The 17,867-nt window shown below is 54.5% G+C and overlaps 1 protein-coding gene across 1 annotated transcript in view; it reads right to left on the reverse strand.

Moving 5' to 3' along the window:
* Nucleotides 1–629: 629 nt before the first annotated feature.
* Nucleotides 630–17,867, reverse strand: part of AHCYL2 (adenosylhomocysteinase like 2) — a 68,576-nt gene continuing 51,338 nt past the window's right edge. Inside the window, exons 6-17 of the mRNA XM_053978961.1 lie at nucleotides 17,311–17,405; nucleotides 14,446–14,552; nucleotides 12,071–12,187; nucleotides 9,851–9,914; nucleotides 8,917–9,005; nucleotides 7,336–7,406; nucleotides 7,112–7,206; nucleotides 5,685–5,783; nucleotides 4,996–5,064; nucleotides 4,837–4,915; nucleotides 4,194–4,314; nucleotides 630–3,120 (exon numbers count right to left, since the gene is read on the reverse strand). Of these exons, the coding sequence (XP_053834936.1) occupies nucleotides 3,114–3,120; nucleotides 4,194–4,314; nucleotides 4,837–4,915; nucleotides 4,996–5,064; nucleotides 5,685–5,783; nucleotides 7,112–7,206; nucleotides 7,336–7,406; nucleotides 8,917–9,005; nucleotides 9,851–9,914; nucleotides 12,071–12,187; nucleotides 14,446–14,552; nucleotides 17,311–17,405 (1,013 nt within the window). The 3' untranslated portion in view covers nucleotides 630–3,113. The remainder of the gene's footprint in view (nucleotides 3,121–4,193; nucleotides 4,315–4,836; nucleotides 4,916–4,995; nucleotides 5,065–5,684; nucleotides 5,784–7,111; nucleotides 7,207–7,335; nucleotides 7,407–8,916; nucleotides 9,006–9,850; nucleotides 9,915–12,070; nucleotides 12,188–14,445; nucleotides 14,553–17,310; nucleotides 17,406–17,867) is intronic.

Below are 17,867 nucleotides of genomic sequence, written 5' to 3' on the forward strand. Positions count from 1 at the left end.
GCCGGGGGGCACCTGCGGGGCTGCAGCTGCCCCAGCACAGGCAGGGCCGAAGGTCCCCGTCCCCGAGGCACCCGCAGGAGCAGCCGGCCAGTCGGGCTGCCCGAACCCCGCCGTCCCCATTTTGGTCCCAGGCAGCTCCCGGAGCCCTGGAGCAGGATTTCCATTCCCACACCCAGTAAGGGGCGGGGGGGGGCGGTTGTTTTTGGGGTGACTGCGCAGGTTTGTGGCCGGGTGCCCGATCTCGGTGCCCCCATGTCCCACATCCCTCCACAGCCTCTGGAAAGCTGGGTTTGGGTCGGCATTTCCCGTGGCTGCCGCGGCAGCGTGTGCGGCTCTGCAGCGGGGCCCGACAGGGCGGGAGCAGAGCAGATAACGGGATTGTTCCAGAGGAGATAACGGCACCGGGATCGTTCCCACCGCTTCCCAAGGACACGCCAGCCCAGGAGCCCAAACAGCTCCGCCTGCCCCAAGGACGCGGCCCCGGAGCCGCTGCCCCAGCTGGAACTGTCTGGAAACAGCAGGAGCTCAAGGCTCTGGCTTTGGGGACAACCCCTCCCATCCCAGCACCATCCCTGATCCCTCCTTGTCCCCCTCCACCCCGCCTGACCCCAAGGACGCTCGGGAGACGCTGAGTTTTCCAATGTTTTATTTGAGTTTTGAGATTACAGAGTCTTTATTGCTGATCTAATACAATCACTCAGACATTAATATTTAAAACATCCTTCTGAAATGTTACGGTTGTGACGTTTTCGTTTCCTCACTGCTGATGACGAGTTTTGTCTTATTATCTCTAAAGTTCAGAACAGAATTAATTTCCTTTATGCGATTTTGCTGGTGTTACCTAAAATCTCCTTTTTCCTAAGTCTTGAAAAATGTGTTACATTAAAAAAAAAAAAAAAAAAAAGAAAGAAACCAAACCCCATTACACGTTTAATTTAGAGATGATCATAGGATATGATTCCAGGTTGATTAGGAAAAAAGCCAAGCAAGCCAAAAAGCTTTTACAGGAGAAGCAGAACATGGAGAAGAGCTTTAAAAATCGAGGTGGGAAAAGCCAGTTGGGATTTTAGTATTAATATATATATATATATTTTTTTTTGTCCCTTCCTACCTACCTGGAAGATAAAAGGGGTTAGAATGGGGCACGAGGGGATCCGGGGCTGTGCAGAGCAGGCACAGGGCGGGAGGCGGCTCTGGGGATGAGAGGGGTCGGGATGAAAGGGGCTTTTCCAGGGGGAAGTGGCTGTGCTTGGGTTGGGATGGGATTCCCGTCCTTCCCAAAGCTGCTCTGCCCCAGTGACCCCACGGCCACGTCTCACCTGGGCCAGGAGCAGCTCCCACGTTCCCAGAAAACAGCAGGGGCTGACGCAGACCAGGATCCAGCCTGGGGAGAAAGACCTGGGTGTGATGTTTCAAATAGCTCAGGGGATTCTTCCCAAAAAATCTCAGGATCCGGGTAAAATGAACGAGCAGAGATCGTTTCAAGTCTGTGGTTAGCGGCCAGTCTGGAAGCTTCTCAAAGCCTGAAGGTCTCCTCAAGGCCTTCGCAAAGCCCTGACGCCTTCCCAAGGCCTCTTCCAGGTTTCCTCAAGCTCTTCTCAAGGTTTTCCTTCCTGATTTTGAGAGATTTCAAAGAGAAACTTGGAATAAGCCAGCACATGGGAACGTTTGCTCTGGAGATGAGCGACTTGTGGCCAACCTGACTCCAAATCTCCTGAGAGCCGTGGGAAGGACTTGAGGCCGTAATTCCTCCGTTTTCCCTTCCTTGTGCGTGAACGAGCTGCCACAAAAAAGTTCTCCATGATGGCAAAGAAGCCCAGGAGGACAAAACACGGATCTGCAGCCGATGAGAGACTCGGGAACCAACAGGGAGGACAGAGGCTTCTGTGCTCACGGGGCTGGGCAGTTTTATTTCAGCAGGATCACATTCTCCACGTGAGGGACAGAAGTGGCTCCGCTCAGACACCGGCACTTGGGAAGTCACCTTGCTAAGGGTCACGCTGTCCTGTGCTCAGGTGGGACATCCTGGGATAAAACAGGGAACTCTGGCAAATTTATTCTCCATCAGCTCTGACACGTCGAGGCGACCAAAGGGTTTTAGTGATGCTGAACTCTCCCCTCGCACAGAATCCGTGGAGGGTCACTCCGGCGGACGTCTCATACATTCCAAAGGGGAATTCCAGATTCATACAAATATGACCAGAAAATAAAACTCCGAACGTTTCCAATGAGGACTGAAATTCAGCTGGAAAAGGACCTGGGTCCTCCCAGCCGGGCGGCCGGCGAGCTCTGCTTGGCGTGGCAAGAGCCGCCGGGCGCGTGAGCAGCATCGGTGGGCGAGGCCCTTCCAGCAGCGCGGGCCCCGCCGGGAACACGACTTTGGTTGATCCAGAGAGGTTGGCACTCGGAACGACAGCAGCAGGAAAACGCCGCGGGGCTGCGGCCGGGGGAGCGGCGCCGGCTCCTCCGCGCGCTCGGGGCTCTCCCCGGGCCGGCGCTGACCCTCGGGCACGGCTCCGGGCAGTGCTAAGGCGAGGTTCCCCCGCTGGGCACGGCCCCGGGCACTTCCAGGGCACACGGAGAGGCTTCTCCATTCCCGAGGCAGCTCCGGCTGGGCGGCAGCGCCTGGAGCCCACGAGGATTTTGGCTCTGTTGTCAAACCGCCCGAGATTCCCCGGCTGCCGGGATCCGGCGCCGCCGGAGAAGCGCTGGGGTGTGGAGGAAACCAAAAGCGACTCCCAGGCCGGGTCCCGCCGTGCGCGGGGGTGAGCAGGGGATAAGGGACTATTCCACGGCTCGATTCCAGCAGCTTCCTCCTCGCCTTCCCCGTCCTCCCAGCCCCGAAAAAGAACGAACCCAAAGAGAAAAACGAAAGGAACGGAAAGAAAATCCAGCGTCTCCCAGTCCCGCGGCAGGACGAACACCAGTGGCAGAGGCCACATGAACAGTATCCTAATTTAATAAATAAATAACGTAAAACACACTGTCGACTATGGCAGCAAGCCCGGCTCTAGCGTGGAAAGCTTGCGCGGTTTCATCCTGTACAGTAGTTGAGAAAGACTCGGGTGCTTGTTGCAGTTCCTGGCGATTCTCCGGGATGCGGCGGCAGGAACTCAGTATCTGGGAAAAGAAGGAAAAACGGGGGTTTGGTGAGTGGGGAAGGGATGAGAAGCTGCCCCGGCACCAGCACGGTGGATTTTGGGAGGGTGAAACGCCAAGGATAGAAATGGTTGAGGAAGGGACTCGGTCCTCGTCGCCTCCAAGGTGCCCACGGGAAGTTGGAGGGGTTGTGGCTCCCCCTCAGCGCAGGGAATTCCCCGAGACCCTCAACGATCCCAACCTCTCCAGGACAAACCTCGCTCCCAACAAGGCTGGGCTATGCCAGGCACCAAAACCAGGCACAGAGAACTGAACCAGAGGGAATTGCTCCACAGCCACGGGGAAGCACCAGGATTTTGCAAGGAAAAAAAGCTCAGGATCTGGGAAAACCCAGTAATCCCCAAACTGGGAGTGTTCTGGTGCTCTCTGCCTGCCAAGAAAATCCCTCTTCTTGCAGGAAAAGGATCTGGGTTTCACCCTCCCAAGCAGATCCACTTTTGTGCAAAGCCGTTTCATTTTCACAGTGGAAATTCGTGGCAGTGCTGGCTAAAAAATGTGGAAAGGGAAGCGATCCAGGGGCTCCTACTGAAAATTATTATTATTTTGGGGATCTGCCCAGCCTGTGCTCAGGAAGGAGCCGTGGAGCTGAGCCCGTGGGAGCAGCCCCGGGGCCGAGGCCGCTCTGTGCCACCTCATCCTTCGTCAAACTTTAAAAATAAAGCTGCCACCGAGCCGGTGGCATCGCGCTGGCATCTGCCACGTCTGGGTGACAGCTGCTGCCACGCACAAAGGGCTCCTGTCCTGCCAAGCGCTCCTGTCACGGCTCCAACTGCACCATCCCCTTCCTGCTGCCTGCACCGGGACTGAGCAGAGACACCTCGGAATCCTCTCAGGCTTTGAGTGGGGTTAAACCCCGTCCCCTCTGCCCCCACAGGCTGGGAGGGCACAGGGAGGGGACAGGTCTGGGAGGGCACTGGGAGGAGGAGAAGGCTGGGAGGGGACAGGGAGGAGAGAGGACTGGGAGGGCACCGGGAGGGGACAGGGAGGAGCAGAGGGCTGGGAATGCACCGGGAGGGGTCAGGGCCGGAGGGCACCTGTAGTAGTTGGGTTTGAAAGGTCCGTTCTTGTTGAGCCCCAGGTACTTGGCCTGCTCGTCCGTCAGCTCCGTCAGGTGCGCGTCGAAGGTGGGCAGGTGCAGGCTGGCCACGTACTCGTCTGGGGGGAGGGCAAAGGAGGCCAGGCCTCGTCACAGCAGGGAAGGGAGGCCACAACGAGTCCCCCGGGCTGAGGCACAACCCACCTGACATCTCTGGTAGGTGTCACCTCACCCTAACATCAAGATAAGCCTCAAAAACCCCAATTCCCACCAAAAAGCCCATCCTGCAGGCAAAGCGTGCCCAGGGTGGCCGTGTGCTGGGGAGGGGGCTCTGCTGGGGGAGCTGCTGGCAGGGCTGAGGCCCCATCCCTGGCAGAGGCCCCACGGGACACCCCCTGCACCGGGAGGCACCCCCTGCTCTCCACAGGTGCGACAGGAAAGCAGCAAGAGCCCAGGGCCAGAGGGAAGGAGCTGCTGGAAGCCCCTGAGCTGGGCCCAGGGCCACCTCCCAGCTGTGACAGTGACCCAGCCTGGCCCAGTGCCACCTCCCAGCTGTGACAGTGACCCAGCCTGGCCCAGTGCCACCTCCCAGCCGTTCCAGCCCAACAGCCAGGAGGAGAAGGCAGCAGGAACACTGTTACCCATTTTTTTAGGCAGCAAGTACACGTCCTGCTTGTAGCGGCCCTCGGGAGCGTTGTAGAGCTCTATCAGAGCCAGGGCCTGCGGAGAGGACACTGGGGTCAGGGGCTGCCATCCCTCAGAGCAGGGCCTGCCCCCGGCCCAGCCCGAGCCCCCCTCACCTGGGTGGTGGCCGTGATGGACAGGACGAAGGTGGGCACGGTGGAGCAGCTCAGGTTCAGCAGGCGGCCCTGGGAAGCAGAATCTGGTTGTTAACAGGGCACCCAACCCAGTTTGTAACCCCACAGGAGGGACAGGGACCGCTGGAGCGATGTGTCCCAGCTGTCTGGCACCTGCACCGAGCCCCAGGGTGTGGCTGCCCTTAGGAAGTGGAAATCTCCCTGTGGGTGATACCCTGGAGTGGGATGAATTAAAACAAGGGGGCTTTTCTTTGTCCCAGGAACCTGGGGGGGACCTTGTGGCTCTGCACAAGTCCCTGCCAGGAGGGGACAGCCAGGGGGGGTCGGGCTGTGCTCCAGGGAACAGGGACAGGAGGAGAGGGAACGGCCTCAGGCTGGGCCAGGGGAGGGGTCTGGGGGGATTTTAGGGAAAATTCCTTCATGGAAAGGGTGGTCAGGCACTGGCACAGCTGCCCAGGGCAGGGGTGGAGCCCCCATTCCTGGAGGGATTTCAAAGTGCATGTGGCACTTGGGGACATGGGTCAGTGGTGGCCTTGGCAGTGCTGGGAATGGTTGGACTTGACGGACTCAGAGCTGTTTTCCAACCTAAACCATTCCATGGTTCCACGATTCCCTGAGCCGAATTCCACGACCCACAGGGACCCCTCAGCTGCAATTCCTGCTCCTCCCACCTCTGCCAGCAGCACGATCCTCTTCCCGTCGGGCCAGATGACGTGATCCACCTGGGACCTCACCCGCTCCCAGGTGAGCTCGGGCGTGCGCAGGCTGGCCTGGAAAACGGGGACACGTCACAGCAGCACCAGAGCAAGCCCAGGACCTCAGAAACGGGATGAAAAGAGGCAGCAAGCCCTGCCAGGGTCCTGGGATTGTCATCTCCCTTGGATCCCACCCCAGCCCCAGAGCGACACAGCCTCCGTGATTCACAGCCTGAACTGTTTTTATGAGCAAAGCTCCACCACGGCTGTCTGAGATCTGGTGAGGAGGATTCACCATCACCCCAAACAGTGTCATCAAAGCACCATTATCCCAAACACCGTTGCCCCAAAGCACCATCACCTCAAAACACCATTATCCATCACCCCAAAACACCATCACCCCAAACAGTGTCACTCAAAGCACAACCACCCCAAACACCATTGCCCCAAAGCACCATCACCTCAAAACACCATCATCCTAAAGCCCAAAACACCATTACCCCAAAGCACTCTGACCCTAAAAGAGTTGCCCCAAAGCACCACCATCCCAAACACCATTGCCCCAAAGAACCACCATCCTAAAACACTGTAACCCCAAAGCACCATCACCCAAAAACACCATGATCCCAAAGCACCATCGCCCAAAACACTGACAGCCCAAAATGACGTCGGTCTAAAACACCATCACCCTAAAACTGTCACCCCAAACACCATCTCCCCAAAATACCACCAGTCCAAACACTGTTAGCCCAAAACTCCATCACCCCAAAACACCATCACCCCAAACAGTGTCATTCAAAGCACAACCACCCCAAACACCATTGCCCCAAAGCACCACCACCTCAAAACACCATCATCCTAAAGCCCAAAACACCATCACCCCAAAACTCCATCACCCCAAAACTCCATCACCCCAAACAGTGTCACTCAAAGCACAACCACCCCAAACACCATTGCCCCAAAGCACCACCACCTCAAAACACCATCATCCTAAAGCCCAAAACACCATCACCCCAAAGCACTCTCACCCTAAGAGTTGCCCCAAGGAACCATCATCCTAAACAGCTGTAACCCCAAACACCATCATGCCAAAACAGTCACCCCAAACATCATTCAGCCCAAAACATCATTATCCTAAAATATCATTACCCCAAACACTGTCACCCCAAAACACCATCACCCTAAACCACCATCACCCCAAAAGAGTCACTCAAAGCACCACCACCCCAAACACAATCACCCCAAACACCACTGCCCAAAAGCACCATCATCCCAAAACACTGTAACCCCGAAGCAGCACCACCCCAAAACACCATGACCCCAAAGCAGCACCGCTCTGAAGCACAGTCCCCTCAAAGCAGCATCGCTGCAAACCCCATCCCCACCCCAAAGCCCGTGCTCACCACGTCGATCTCGGTGTTGGAGTGCCCCATGTTGCAGACAATGCAGCTGTTCTTCATCCTGTCCAGATGTTCCCTGGTCACCACGTTCTTGTTCCCTGCCAGCACCAAAACCCCGGATAAATCCCCAGTCCTGCCCCGCTTTTGGGGCTTATCCCTCAGGTCCAGGCTGGGGTGGGGCCATTTTGGGGTGTGCATCCCCATCTCCCACCCTCCTGGCCCCGTACCTGTGCAGGTGATGACGATGTCGACCTGTCTGATGACTTCATTGAGCTTCACCAGCCGGAACCCGTCCATGCTGAGAGGAAAAACAGGGACAAAGTGACCCCAGATCCCGATTTTATCTTCCTGATGAGCCATTGGGAGTCTCTGGGGTCATGCTGGATGGTCTGGGACATTTGTGAGGAGAAGTGAGAAGGGATTTTGGGGCTTTCCCATGTCCTGTCAGGGCCTTCTCATCTACAAACTTCAATTCTTGACCCTGATGGGTTTTTTTAGAGCTGTTCCTCCTGCAAGGAACATCCAGGAGCTGTGGATCCATTCAGAATCCAGGTTGGGATGGATTTAGAGCATCCTAAAAATCTCCCCAAAGCTGTGGGTGCCTCTCACCACCCCAAAATCCTTATTTAGGCACCTGCAGAACCCTCAGAGGTGCTGAGCCCCCGGCAGGCCTGCCCTGCCCTCCCCAGCAAGGTGAGCTCTGGGATAACAAGGGCAGGGTGGGGTTTTTTTGGGATTTGTTGACAATCCTCCCCAGAGCTCCTTCCTGTGCCTCTCACAAGCTGCAAAATCGTAGTTGCTAAAAAAAAAAAGTATTTTTTTTCCTTCTGCATGTCCCCGTTTCCTGAGCTTTTTCCCCACTGCAAGCTCCTCCTGAGAGGGGCCACGTGCTGCTGCTGCTGCCTCGTGCAGGGTCAGGGAAGGGATTGCTGGAAATTCCCAGAGGAGGGTGGAGGAAGGGCACGGAGCCACCCAACAGCTCTGCTAATTAGAACTCGTTAGTTGAGGAGCGGGCGGAGGGTTTTGGGGGGCTCTGGGTGTTTTTGGGATCCCACAAGGAGGATCCAAACCCAGCTGTGTCTGGAGGGGTCGAGGTCGGGTCTCAGGGGGTGCTCAGCCTTTTTTGGGGTGTCCTGGTGCCAGTGAGGGCTCTGTGAGGGGTGGGGGGGGTTCACAGGACCCCAAACACCCCCAGGGTGAGGTTTGGGAACAGCCCTGGGAGAGCCAGGGAGCAGCTCATTCCCAAAATCCCTGCAAGCCATGTCCCAAACTCCTGGCTGCTGTGGGATGGGATAAACTGGAGATGTTTTAGGGCAGGGCCCTTTCCCAGGATGGGATAAACTGGAGATGTTTTAGGGCCAGGCTCTTTCCCAGGATGGGATAAACCAGGAGATGTTTTAGGGCAGGGCCTGTTTCATGGGATGGGATAAATCAGATGTTTTAGGGCCGGGCCCTTTCCTGGGATGGGATAAACTGGAGAAGCTTTAGGGCAGGGCTTGTTTCATGGGATGGGATAAATCAGGAGATGTTTTAGGGCAGGGCCCTTTCCCAGGATGGGATAAATCAGATGCTTTAGGGCAGGGCCCTTTCCCAGGATGGGATAAATCAGATGTTTTAGGGCAGGGCCCTTTCCCAGGATGGGATAAATCAGATGTTTTAGGGCCGGGCCCTTTCCCAGGATGGGACAAACCAGGAGAAGCTTTAGGGCAGGCCCCAGGAGAGGGCTGTGGCTGCAGGAATCCCTCTGGGAAGGGAGCAGGCTGTGCTGGGGCTGCCCAGCACGGGCAGGGGAGGGCTGCAGCCCTTACCAGGCCTGCAGGGCGCAGATGGGGTCGATCTCGGTGACGTAGACGATGGAGCCCATGGCCTTCAGGGCAGCACAGCAGCCCTTCCCCACCTGCAACAGGGACAGGGGGATTCACATCCACGCCTGCTGCACCAAATCCCTGCACTTGGAGCGATCTCAGACTCAGGCCTGGCTCAGGGAAGACAGGCACTAAAAACCCCCGCTGGTTTTGGCCCCAGGGATTATTTTCCCCCCCAAAACACCCCAAGGTCTGGAATGCACCACAGCAGGAGATTCCAATGATCCCAGGGAAAGTTCCAGAGCCTCCTGCAGCCTTTGCTCCACTCAGGAAGCTTTAGGGGTAATTAACCTCGGAGGGTTAATGAGCTTTAACCTTTGCCCAGCACGGGCAGTGCAGGGAATCCAGGTTAAAATGTTCCCAAAAATGTGATTACAGCAGGAAAAAAGGACCCATTAAAAAAATTCCAGTAGAGCACCCACTGCAACTGGTGTGAACTGGTCCTGAGAAAAAACTGGGGAAAAGGGGAATATTCCCATGTGGAGAGAGGGTGGGTGGAGGGATAAATCAAGATTAATTCTCTCTTGACCACACTGGAATGCCCAGAACATCTGCAGAACCTCTGATTTTAGTAATATCAGGTGAAATATAATATTAAAATTATATAAGTATGTGTTGTATCAATATGTGGGCATGCCAATATCCAGATATTAAAGACATGCAGAATATTTAATGTATTTTTTTTAAAGATTCAGCTTTGGCATCTCTTTAATAATAAAGAAATGAAGAAAACGTTCAGTTTTTTGTCAAACTCCTGTGGTTTGGAGGGTCCTGCAGGTGCAGAGCACAGACCTGAGGGTGGAGGAAGCTGTGCTGATTTCACACAGGGAATTCCCAGTGGGAAAAGGGGGAAAATTGGGAAAGTGGAGCCCCTTACCTCCCCATAGCCACAAACCACCACCTGCTTCCCTCCAAACATCATGTCTGTGGTCCTCTTCAGGCTGAGGAAAAAGGAAATAAAACCACAATGAAAGGTCAGAATTCCAGCCCAGCACTAAGAGCTGCTCCAAGGATGGATCCACAGCTGGATCCTGCATCCCTGAAATTCCAGGGGAAGAGAAAACCCCAAAAGCACCTAAAAATTCCCTTTTTCTTTTGGAAGGGTGGGGGTTCTTTTGTTCTTCCAACAAAAGAGGACGGAATTTGGGTTTGGAGCCCTTTTTCTGTTGACTTTTATCCATTTACCCTTTGACACTCCCAACATACTGAAAATCCTCTCCAAAAAGACTTTAATCTGGATTTTTATTGTCAACCCCAAGTGCCCCCCAAGGAAGAGCCCCAGGAGCAGCAGGGGAGTGGGAACTCCTTGCCAGAATCCCAGAGCTTTTCCCAAATGCAGCTCCCCCTTCCTCTGGCTTCCTTCTGCTCCCTCCCTGAGCGTGTCCTACATTCCAGGCTATTTTTAGCTCTGGAGTAAATAGGTTAGCAGTGCAGGGAAGGTGAAATTCCCTCCCTTTTCCAGGGAAATTCAGCTAAAACCCACAGCAGCTCTAAGGCACCTCTGCCCTGATCCTGTCTTCAATTCCTGCACCAGCCTGAACCCAAATCCCAATTTACTCTTCAAGGTGTTTCCATGGGATTCCAGGACTTTTTGGGTTGGAAAGAACCTTAAATCCCATCCCATCCCAGGCCAGGGACACCTCCCTCTGTCCCAGGCTGCTCCAGCCCCAGTGTCCAGCCTGGCCTTGGACATTCCAGGGATGCAGGGGCAGCCCCAGCTGCTCTGGCAATTCTGCTCCCATATTTCACCCCCCTCATTATTCCCATTCCCTGTTCCTTGGAAGAGGGAATTCAATTTGGAACCCCAAATTCACAGATTGTTCATGGATTGTGCCACAAAGGATGTCACAACAAGGACAAAACCTGTCCCAGCCTCACTCGGCCGTGATGGGGTTTGGGGCTGGAGGGACACGGACACCCAATTCCACAAAAAGCAAGGGAATAAAGAGCTGGAGAGAAAAAAGGGATAAAGAGGGGAAGGAGAAAGGGCAGGAATGCTGAGTCACACAAGGGACACAGGTGGATTTTATCCAAAGGGGAGAGGGACAGGACAGGGATTCTGGTGTGAACCAGAAGTAGGGATGGATTTTATTCTCCCCTGACACACAAATTGAGCCGAGATGATCCAAATGGCAGCACAGCAGAGCCCTGTGGGATTCCTCCCCATTCCCATTCCCTGTGGAATTCCTCCCTGTTCCCTGTGGGAATTCCTCCCCGTTCCTGTAGGAATTCCTCCACGTTCCCTATAGGAATTCCTCCCCATTTCCTGTAGGATTCCTCCCTGTTCCTGTAGGAATTCCTCCCTGTCCCTGTAGGAATTCCTCCCTGTTCCCTGCAGGAATTCCTCCCCGTTCCCTGTAGTAATTCCTCCCTGTTCCCCTGTAGGAATTCCTCCCCATTTCCTGTAGGAATTCCTCCCTGTTCCCTGTAGGGATTCCTCCCTGTCCCTGTAGGAATTCCTCCCCGTTCCCTGTAGCAATTCCTCCCTGTTCCCCTGTAGGAATTCCTCCCCGTTCCCTGTAGGAATTTCCTCCCTGTTCCTGTAGGAATTCCTCCCCATTTCCTGTAGGAATTCCTCCCCGTTCCCCTGTAGGAACTCCTCCCTGTCCCTGTAGGAATTCCTCCCCGTTCCCTGTAGGGATTCCTCCCTGTTCCCTGTAGGAATTCCTCCCCGTTCCCTGTAGGGATTCCTCCCTGTTCCCTGTAGGATTCCTCCCTGTTCCCTGTAGGATTCCTCCCTGTTCCCTGTAGGAATTCCTCCCTGTTCCTGTAGGAATTCCTCCCCATTTCCTGTAGGAATTCCTCCCTGTTCCCCTGTAGGAATTCCTCCCTGTTCCCTGTAGGAATTCCTCTCCGTTCCCTGTGCCCAGTTCCCTGTAGGAATTCCTCCCAGTTCCCTGTAAGAATTCCTTTCCGTTCCCTGTAGGAATTCCTCCCCGTTCCCTGTAGGAATTCCTCCCCGTTCCTGTAGGAATTCCTCCCCGTTCCCTGTAGGAATTCCTCCCCGTTCCCTGTAGGAATTCCTCCCCGTTCCTGTAGGAATTCCTCCCCATTCCCTGTGGGAATTCCTCCCCGTTCCCCGTGGGACCCCTCTCACCCGTCCAGGATGGACTCCCGGCAGCAGTAGAGGTTGTCGAACTTCTGCTTGGTGACCGAGTCGTTGACGTTCATGGCTGGCACGCAGAGCTTCCCCGCCTTGGAGAGCTGGTACAGCCTGGCACGGGCACGGAACCAGGGATTATCCACGGGGAATTCACCCCTGCACTCGGGGGGGTTTGTGATGGAAAGAGCCTTAAAGATCATCCTGGCCACGGGCAGGGACACTGGACACTGTCCCAGTGCCCAGCCTGGCCTGGGACATTCCAGGGATGCAGGGGCAGCCCCAGCTGCTCTGGCAATTCCAGCCCAGGCAGGAATTCCCAATTCCCAAGATCCCATCCATCGCTGCCCTCTGGCAGTGGGAGCCATTCCCTGTGTCCTGTCCCTGCAGGCCTTGTCCCCAGTCCCTCTGCAGCTCTCCTGGAGCCCCTTTGGGCTCTCCCTGGATCCTTCCCTTCTCCAGGGGAACATTCCCATCTCTCCCAGCCTGACATTGGCTCCATCTCCTCTCCAAGAAATTTATGGACCCAGGGGCTTCACTTGGAATCTCAGGAAACCATGAAAGGTCTCCCTTCCCTTTTCCTCTCTTTTCTATCCCCATTTTCCATAAAAATCCCTCAGGATGGATCCTGAGTGTCCCAAATCCCAGAATCCCAGACCAGTTTGGGTTGGAAGGGACCTCAAAGCTCATTCCAGGGACACCTCCCTTATCCCAGGCTGCTCCAGTCCTTCCTGGGACATTCCAGGGATGCAGGGGCAGCCCCAGCTGCTCTGGCAATTCCAGCCCAGCCAGGAATTCCCAATTCCCAAGATCCCATCCATCCCTGCCCTCTGGCAGTGGGAGCCATTCCCTGTGTCCTGTCCCTGCAGGCCTTGTCCCCAGTCCCTCTGCAGCTCTCCTGGAGCCCCTTTAGGGCCTGGAATGTGCTGGAAGCTCTCCCTGGAGCCTTCCCTTCTCCAGCAGCCCCCTGCTCTCAGCTCTGGGCACAGACTTGACTCCCCTCAGCAGGAAAATCACTAAAAATGAATTTTAACCCCTTGCTATATCTCTTTCAAGAGAGTCTGGAAATCCTGTTCCTGCTCCAGCCCTTGGGAAGGAGAACCTGCCTTGGAAATCTCTTCTTCCCACCCTGGGATTTCGGATCCTAGAAATATCACCAGTCCTTCTCCTGACCCCACTGGTGCAGAGCTGGAGCCACTTCCCTGTTTCACACATTTCATTTCCCTGTTCCAGGAGCTGCCTGAACCTCTGGCCAAGCTCTGATGCAGCCCAGAGCCGCAGCCAAGCCTTTCCCCCTGCAAGAGCTCAGCAAAAAGTGCTGCTCTCCTCAGTTCCCTGTTTCCTGGCACCTGGGATGGGATGAATTCCACGGAAAAGCTCCTCTGACACCTCCCAGCCCCCAGAGCTGCTCCCAGCCCAGCTCTGCTCCTGCCAGGGACTGAGGGATTTCACTCACTCATCTCTGAGGTTCTCCCTTGCCCAAAAAACAACTCAGTTCCTCTTCCCAAATCTCACCTCTTCCCACAGATTTAGGGGCTCTTGGCTTCCTCCTCAGCCCCTCCTCTTCCATCTCCCACAGGGGGTGAGAGCCTCCTCTCCCTCTCCCTCTTCCTCTCCTCTCCCTCTTCCTCTCCTCTCCCTCTTCCTCTCCTCTCCCTCTTCCTCTCCTCTCCCTCTTCCTCTCCTCTCCCTCTTCCTCTCCTCTCCCTCTTCCTCTCCTCTCCCTCTTCCTCTCCTCTCCCTCTTCCTCTCCTCTCCCTCTTCCTCTCCTCTCCCTCTTCCTCTCCTCTCCCTCTTCCTCTCCTCTCCCTCTTCCTCTCCTCTCCCTCTTCCTCTCCTCTCCCTCTTCCTCTCCTCTCCCTCTTCCTCTCCTCTCCCTCTTCCTCTCCTCTCCTCTCCCTCTTCCTCTCCTCTCCCTCTTCCTCTCCTCTCCCTCTTCCTCTCCTCTCCCTCTTCCTCTCCTCTCCTCTCCTCTCCTCTCCTCTCCTCTCCTCTCCTCTCCTCTCCTCTCCTCTCCTCTCCTCTCCTCTCCTCTCCTCTCCTCTCCTCTCCTCTCCTCTCCTCTCCTCTCCTCTCCTCTCCTCTCCTCTCCTCTCCTCTCCTCTCCTCTCCTCTCCTCTCCTCTCCTCTCCTCTCCTCTCCTCTCCCTCTCCCTCTCCTCTCCCTCTCCCTCTCCTCTCCCACCTGGACACCCTCCCACCCACAGGAGGGGCTCCTGCTCCTCCTTGGAGCTCAGAGCAGTTCCAGGTGTCCTGCTCAGGATTTAAAGCAGTTTCCATGGCAAGCCAGGCCCAGGCTGAGGGAAAAGCCGAGCTCAGGTGCTGGAGGCTCAACACCGAGCTCAGCTGTGGGGACTGGGCTTTGTCCCAAACCTGTGGACCCCGGTGACGCTCTCCTCCACAATGCCCTTGATCTTCTTGAACATGTTGGGGTATTTCTTGTAGATCCAGTGGGTGAGATCCCCCCCATCATCCAGGATCTGGAATAAGAACAGCCACAGAGTCACCCGGGGCCGGGCAGGAAGCCACGGAGCCACTGCTGGAATGGAAACGTTGGAGGTGAGGAACCCTCGGGAAAACTGCCTTGGGAAGGGCAGGCAGGAAAACAACTCAGTCCCAGAACCCTCAGAATTCCAGGGAAAAGAGAGGTCCAAGAGCTTGGCCAGTCGTATGTGCATGGAAACACCTGGAATGGCACCCAGGGAAGGTGCTGGGCTCAGAGGGATTCCCTGAAGAAGAAAAGCACAAGAAAAGGGAAAAAAACCCCAAATGTGGATTTTGCCACATCCTCCTGCCCCCAGGAGGCCCCGGTGGCCTGGGCAAGGTGGGAAGTGTGAGAACCCTGCTGGATTCCAGGGAAAACAGGGAGCAGAAGTCACCCAGGGCAGGGGAAGTGTCCAGGGGCTGCACAGGGTGACAGCACAATGGCCACCATCAGCCTCAGGGTCACCATCATCATCATCATCCTCATCCTTGCATATTCCACACACTGATGTCAAAGACTTTTCACTGCATCATCATCATCATCATCATCATCATCATCATCATCCCACTCTTTGCACGTTCCCTAAACCAAAGACGTCTCACTGCATCCTCCTCCTCCTCCTCCTCCTCCTCCTCCTCTTTCTATATTCCATACACTGAGGTCAAATACTTCTCACTTCATCATCACATCACCATCATCACCATCTTCATCCTCTTCTTTGCATGCTCCCTATTCCAGGGCAAGGAATTCCGACTGCATCATCATCCTCACCATCATCCTCACTCTTGCATATTCCACACTGATGTCAAAGACCTCTCACTGCATCATTGTCCTCCTTTACCTCCTCCTTCTCCTCAAAGATTTCTCACTTCATCATCATCATCATTATCATCATCATCATCATCATGCCCTGGCCAGAGGCTGCTCCGTGCCCCATCCACGGGCTGGGAAGGGTTAAGTGGAACTGGGAGCTCTCCTGTGCCAGCCGGGGAGGAATTTGGAATTCAGAATGGGGAATTCCCAGGACTCTTCATTTCATCAATCCCTGTTTAATGGAGGGATGTTTAATGTTTCATCCTCTTCCAAGAGAGAATCCGGCCCTTGGCAGGTTCCCCTTTCCCAGGAGAGGAGGGATGGAAACCCCACAGAGGAGATCCCTGGAGGGGCTGGGAGGTCACCTTGGTGTGGCACCCCTGGACATCCAACAGCCCATCCCACACTCCTGCAGTTTTCCCAGATTTTTGCAGGTTTGCCCTCGTTCCTATTCTTCCAGGCAGGTTTGGGTTGGGTTTTTTTTTTGGTGGGAAAAAACCACTTTATTTCAGATGGAAATCATTTTTCCTAGAGAAAAGCAGCCTTGGCAGGTACCCGGAGCTTCTCTCCAGTCACCAGCTCCCTCCCTCAGCCCTTCCATCCAATGTTTTCTCCAGCAGAAAATCCCTGGAGAGGCTTTTCCATGAAGGAAACCTCGCAGATTCCATATTTTTCCAGGAATAAAAAAAATCCCTTTTCTGAACCATTCCTGTCCAGAAGGAGCCTTCCCCTGAAGGTCAGAATTCCCAGAGCTCTCTCATGAAGGATTCCCAGAATGGAATGGCCATGAACTGACCCCATGTCCAAGGATCAGGGAGCAATGATGGGAAAAATGAGGGTGGCACAGAATTCCCAGAGCAGCTGGGGCTGCCTCTGGATCCCTGGAATGTCCAGGGCCAGGCTGGATGGGGCTGGAGCAGCCTGGGACAGTGGGAGGTGTCCCTGTGGAATGGGATGGGATTGAAATCCCTCCCAACCCAAACCATTCCATAATTCCATGACTTTAAGATCCTTCTCACACCCTGTTCCTCACCCAGCGTCCTCTTTCTTATCTCTAAAACCATTTATAATCATTTCTTATCTCTAAAACCACAGATCTCCAAAATCCCTGGGAAGAGCTCCAAGATCCTGGTGCTCCCTCCATCATTTCCATGCTCCAGGAGCAGGTCTGGAAACAGTCCCAGAATGAAGAGATCCCGGGAAAGCAAAATCCACATTTTCTGGGACGCTGACTTGCTCCAAAAGTGACATTTTGGATGGGAAATGATTCCCCAAAGAGCAGAACAAAGCTGCTCTCAGGTCTAGACTCAGTCTGATACCGCGGGGGTGGATTTTTTTGACATTCCTGGTTCTTTTTAAAGGTGACAGCGACTGCAAGGGACAAAAATCCCACCTCAAATGAGCCAATATTGGCAAAAACCCAACTCAGATCCACGTTTCCACCTTTGATCACTTCTCACATTTAGATCAGGAGCTCCAGGGCTCAAAATCTCTGGGGAAATGTGATGAAAACAGCACAACTGACAGCTGAAAATTATTCTGCTCACCCAATTCCAGGCTCTCTGTTTTCCCTGGAAACAAGGGCAGGATAAAAAGGGAGTCCTGAGGTTTGTGTGGTTTAAAGTGTGGAAATCACGGAAAAAACCTGGGCTTTGTTCCCAAAAATCACCTCAGCCAAAGGCGAGAATTTAAGGGTGAAAAGGATGAAAAACTCTTCTCAAAAAATACTGATTTGGAGCCATTTTGAGCAGTTTAAACTGCAGCAAGATGCTCTGAAATCAAACGAAACCCCCCCAAAAAACTGCATTAACGCAGCTTATTTTGGAAGCACCGAAACCAAACCTCGCTTGGTGAGAGCCAGGAGATTTTAGTTGGCCTTCCCTTCCCTCTCCAGGTGGGATTTCTCCAGGTGGGAGTTTCCCAGGTGTTTCCCAACTCACCATGTTGGGCTGCCAGCCCTCGACGTTGACGCAGCGGTCGATGCACCACCAGAAATCGTCCTCGGATTCGCCCTTCCAGGCAAACACAGGGAACCCTGGCCAGGGAGGGAGAGGTGTTAAGGCAGGAAAATCCCTTGGGAATCAGCTCTTGGACACTGATTTGTTAATTCATGTGCTATTTGAATAGATTCAATTATTACTCAGCTTCAGCCGGCAAGACCCACGGTGGGTTTGGCTTCTTCTGGGTGTCCCAGAGCTCGTGGTCAAACCTGTGGCTTCAAGGTGAATTCCTTGACTTTATCCAGGTAAAATCCGTGGGATTACTCAGGGAAAACCCCTGGAATTATCCATGTAAAATCCCTGGGCTGACTCAAGTAAAATCCCTGGCCTTATCCAGATAAAATCCTTGGCCTCATCCAGGTAAAACCCTTGGACTTATCCAGGTAAATCTCGTGACTTTGCCAAGTTAAATCCCTGACTGTATCCAGGTAAAATCCTTGGCCTTTCCCAGGGAAAACCTTTGGCCTTACCCAGGGAAAATTCCTGGTCGTATCCAG

The sequence above is a fragment of the Vidua macroura genome, chromosome 5, assembly GCF_024509145.1.
Source record: "Vidua macroura isolate BioBank_ID:100142 chromosome 5, ASM2450914v1, whole genome shotgun sequence".
NCBI lineage: Eukaryota > Metazoa > Chordata > Aves > Passeriformes > Viduidae > Vidua > Vidua macroura.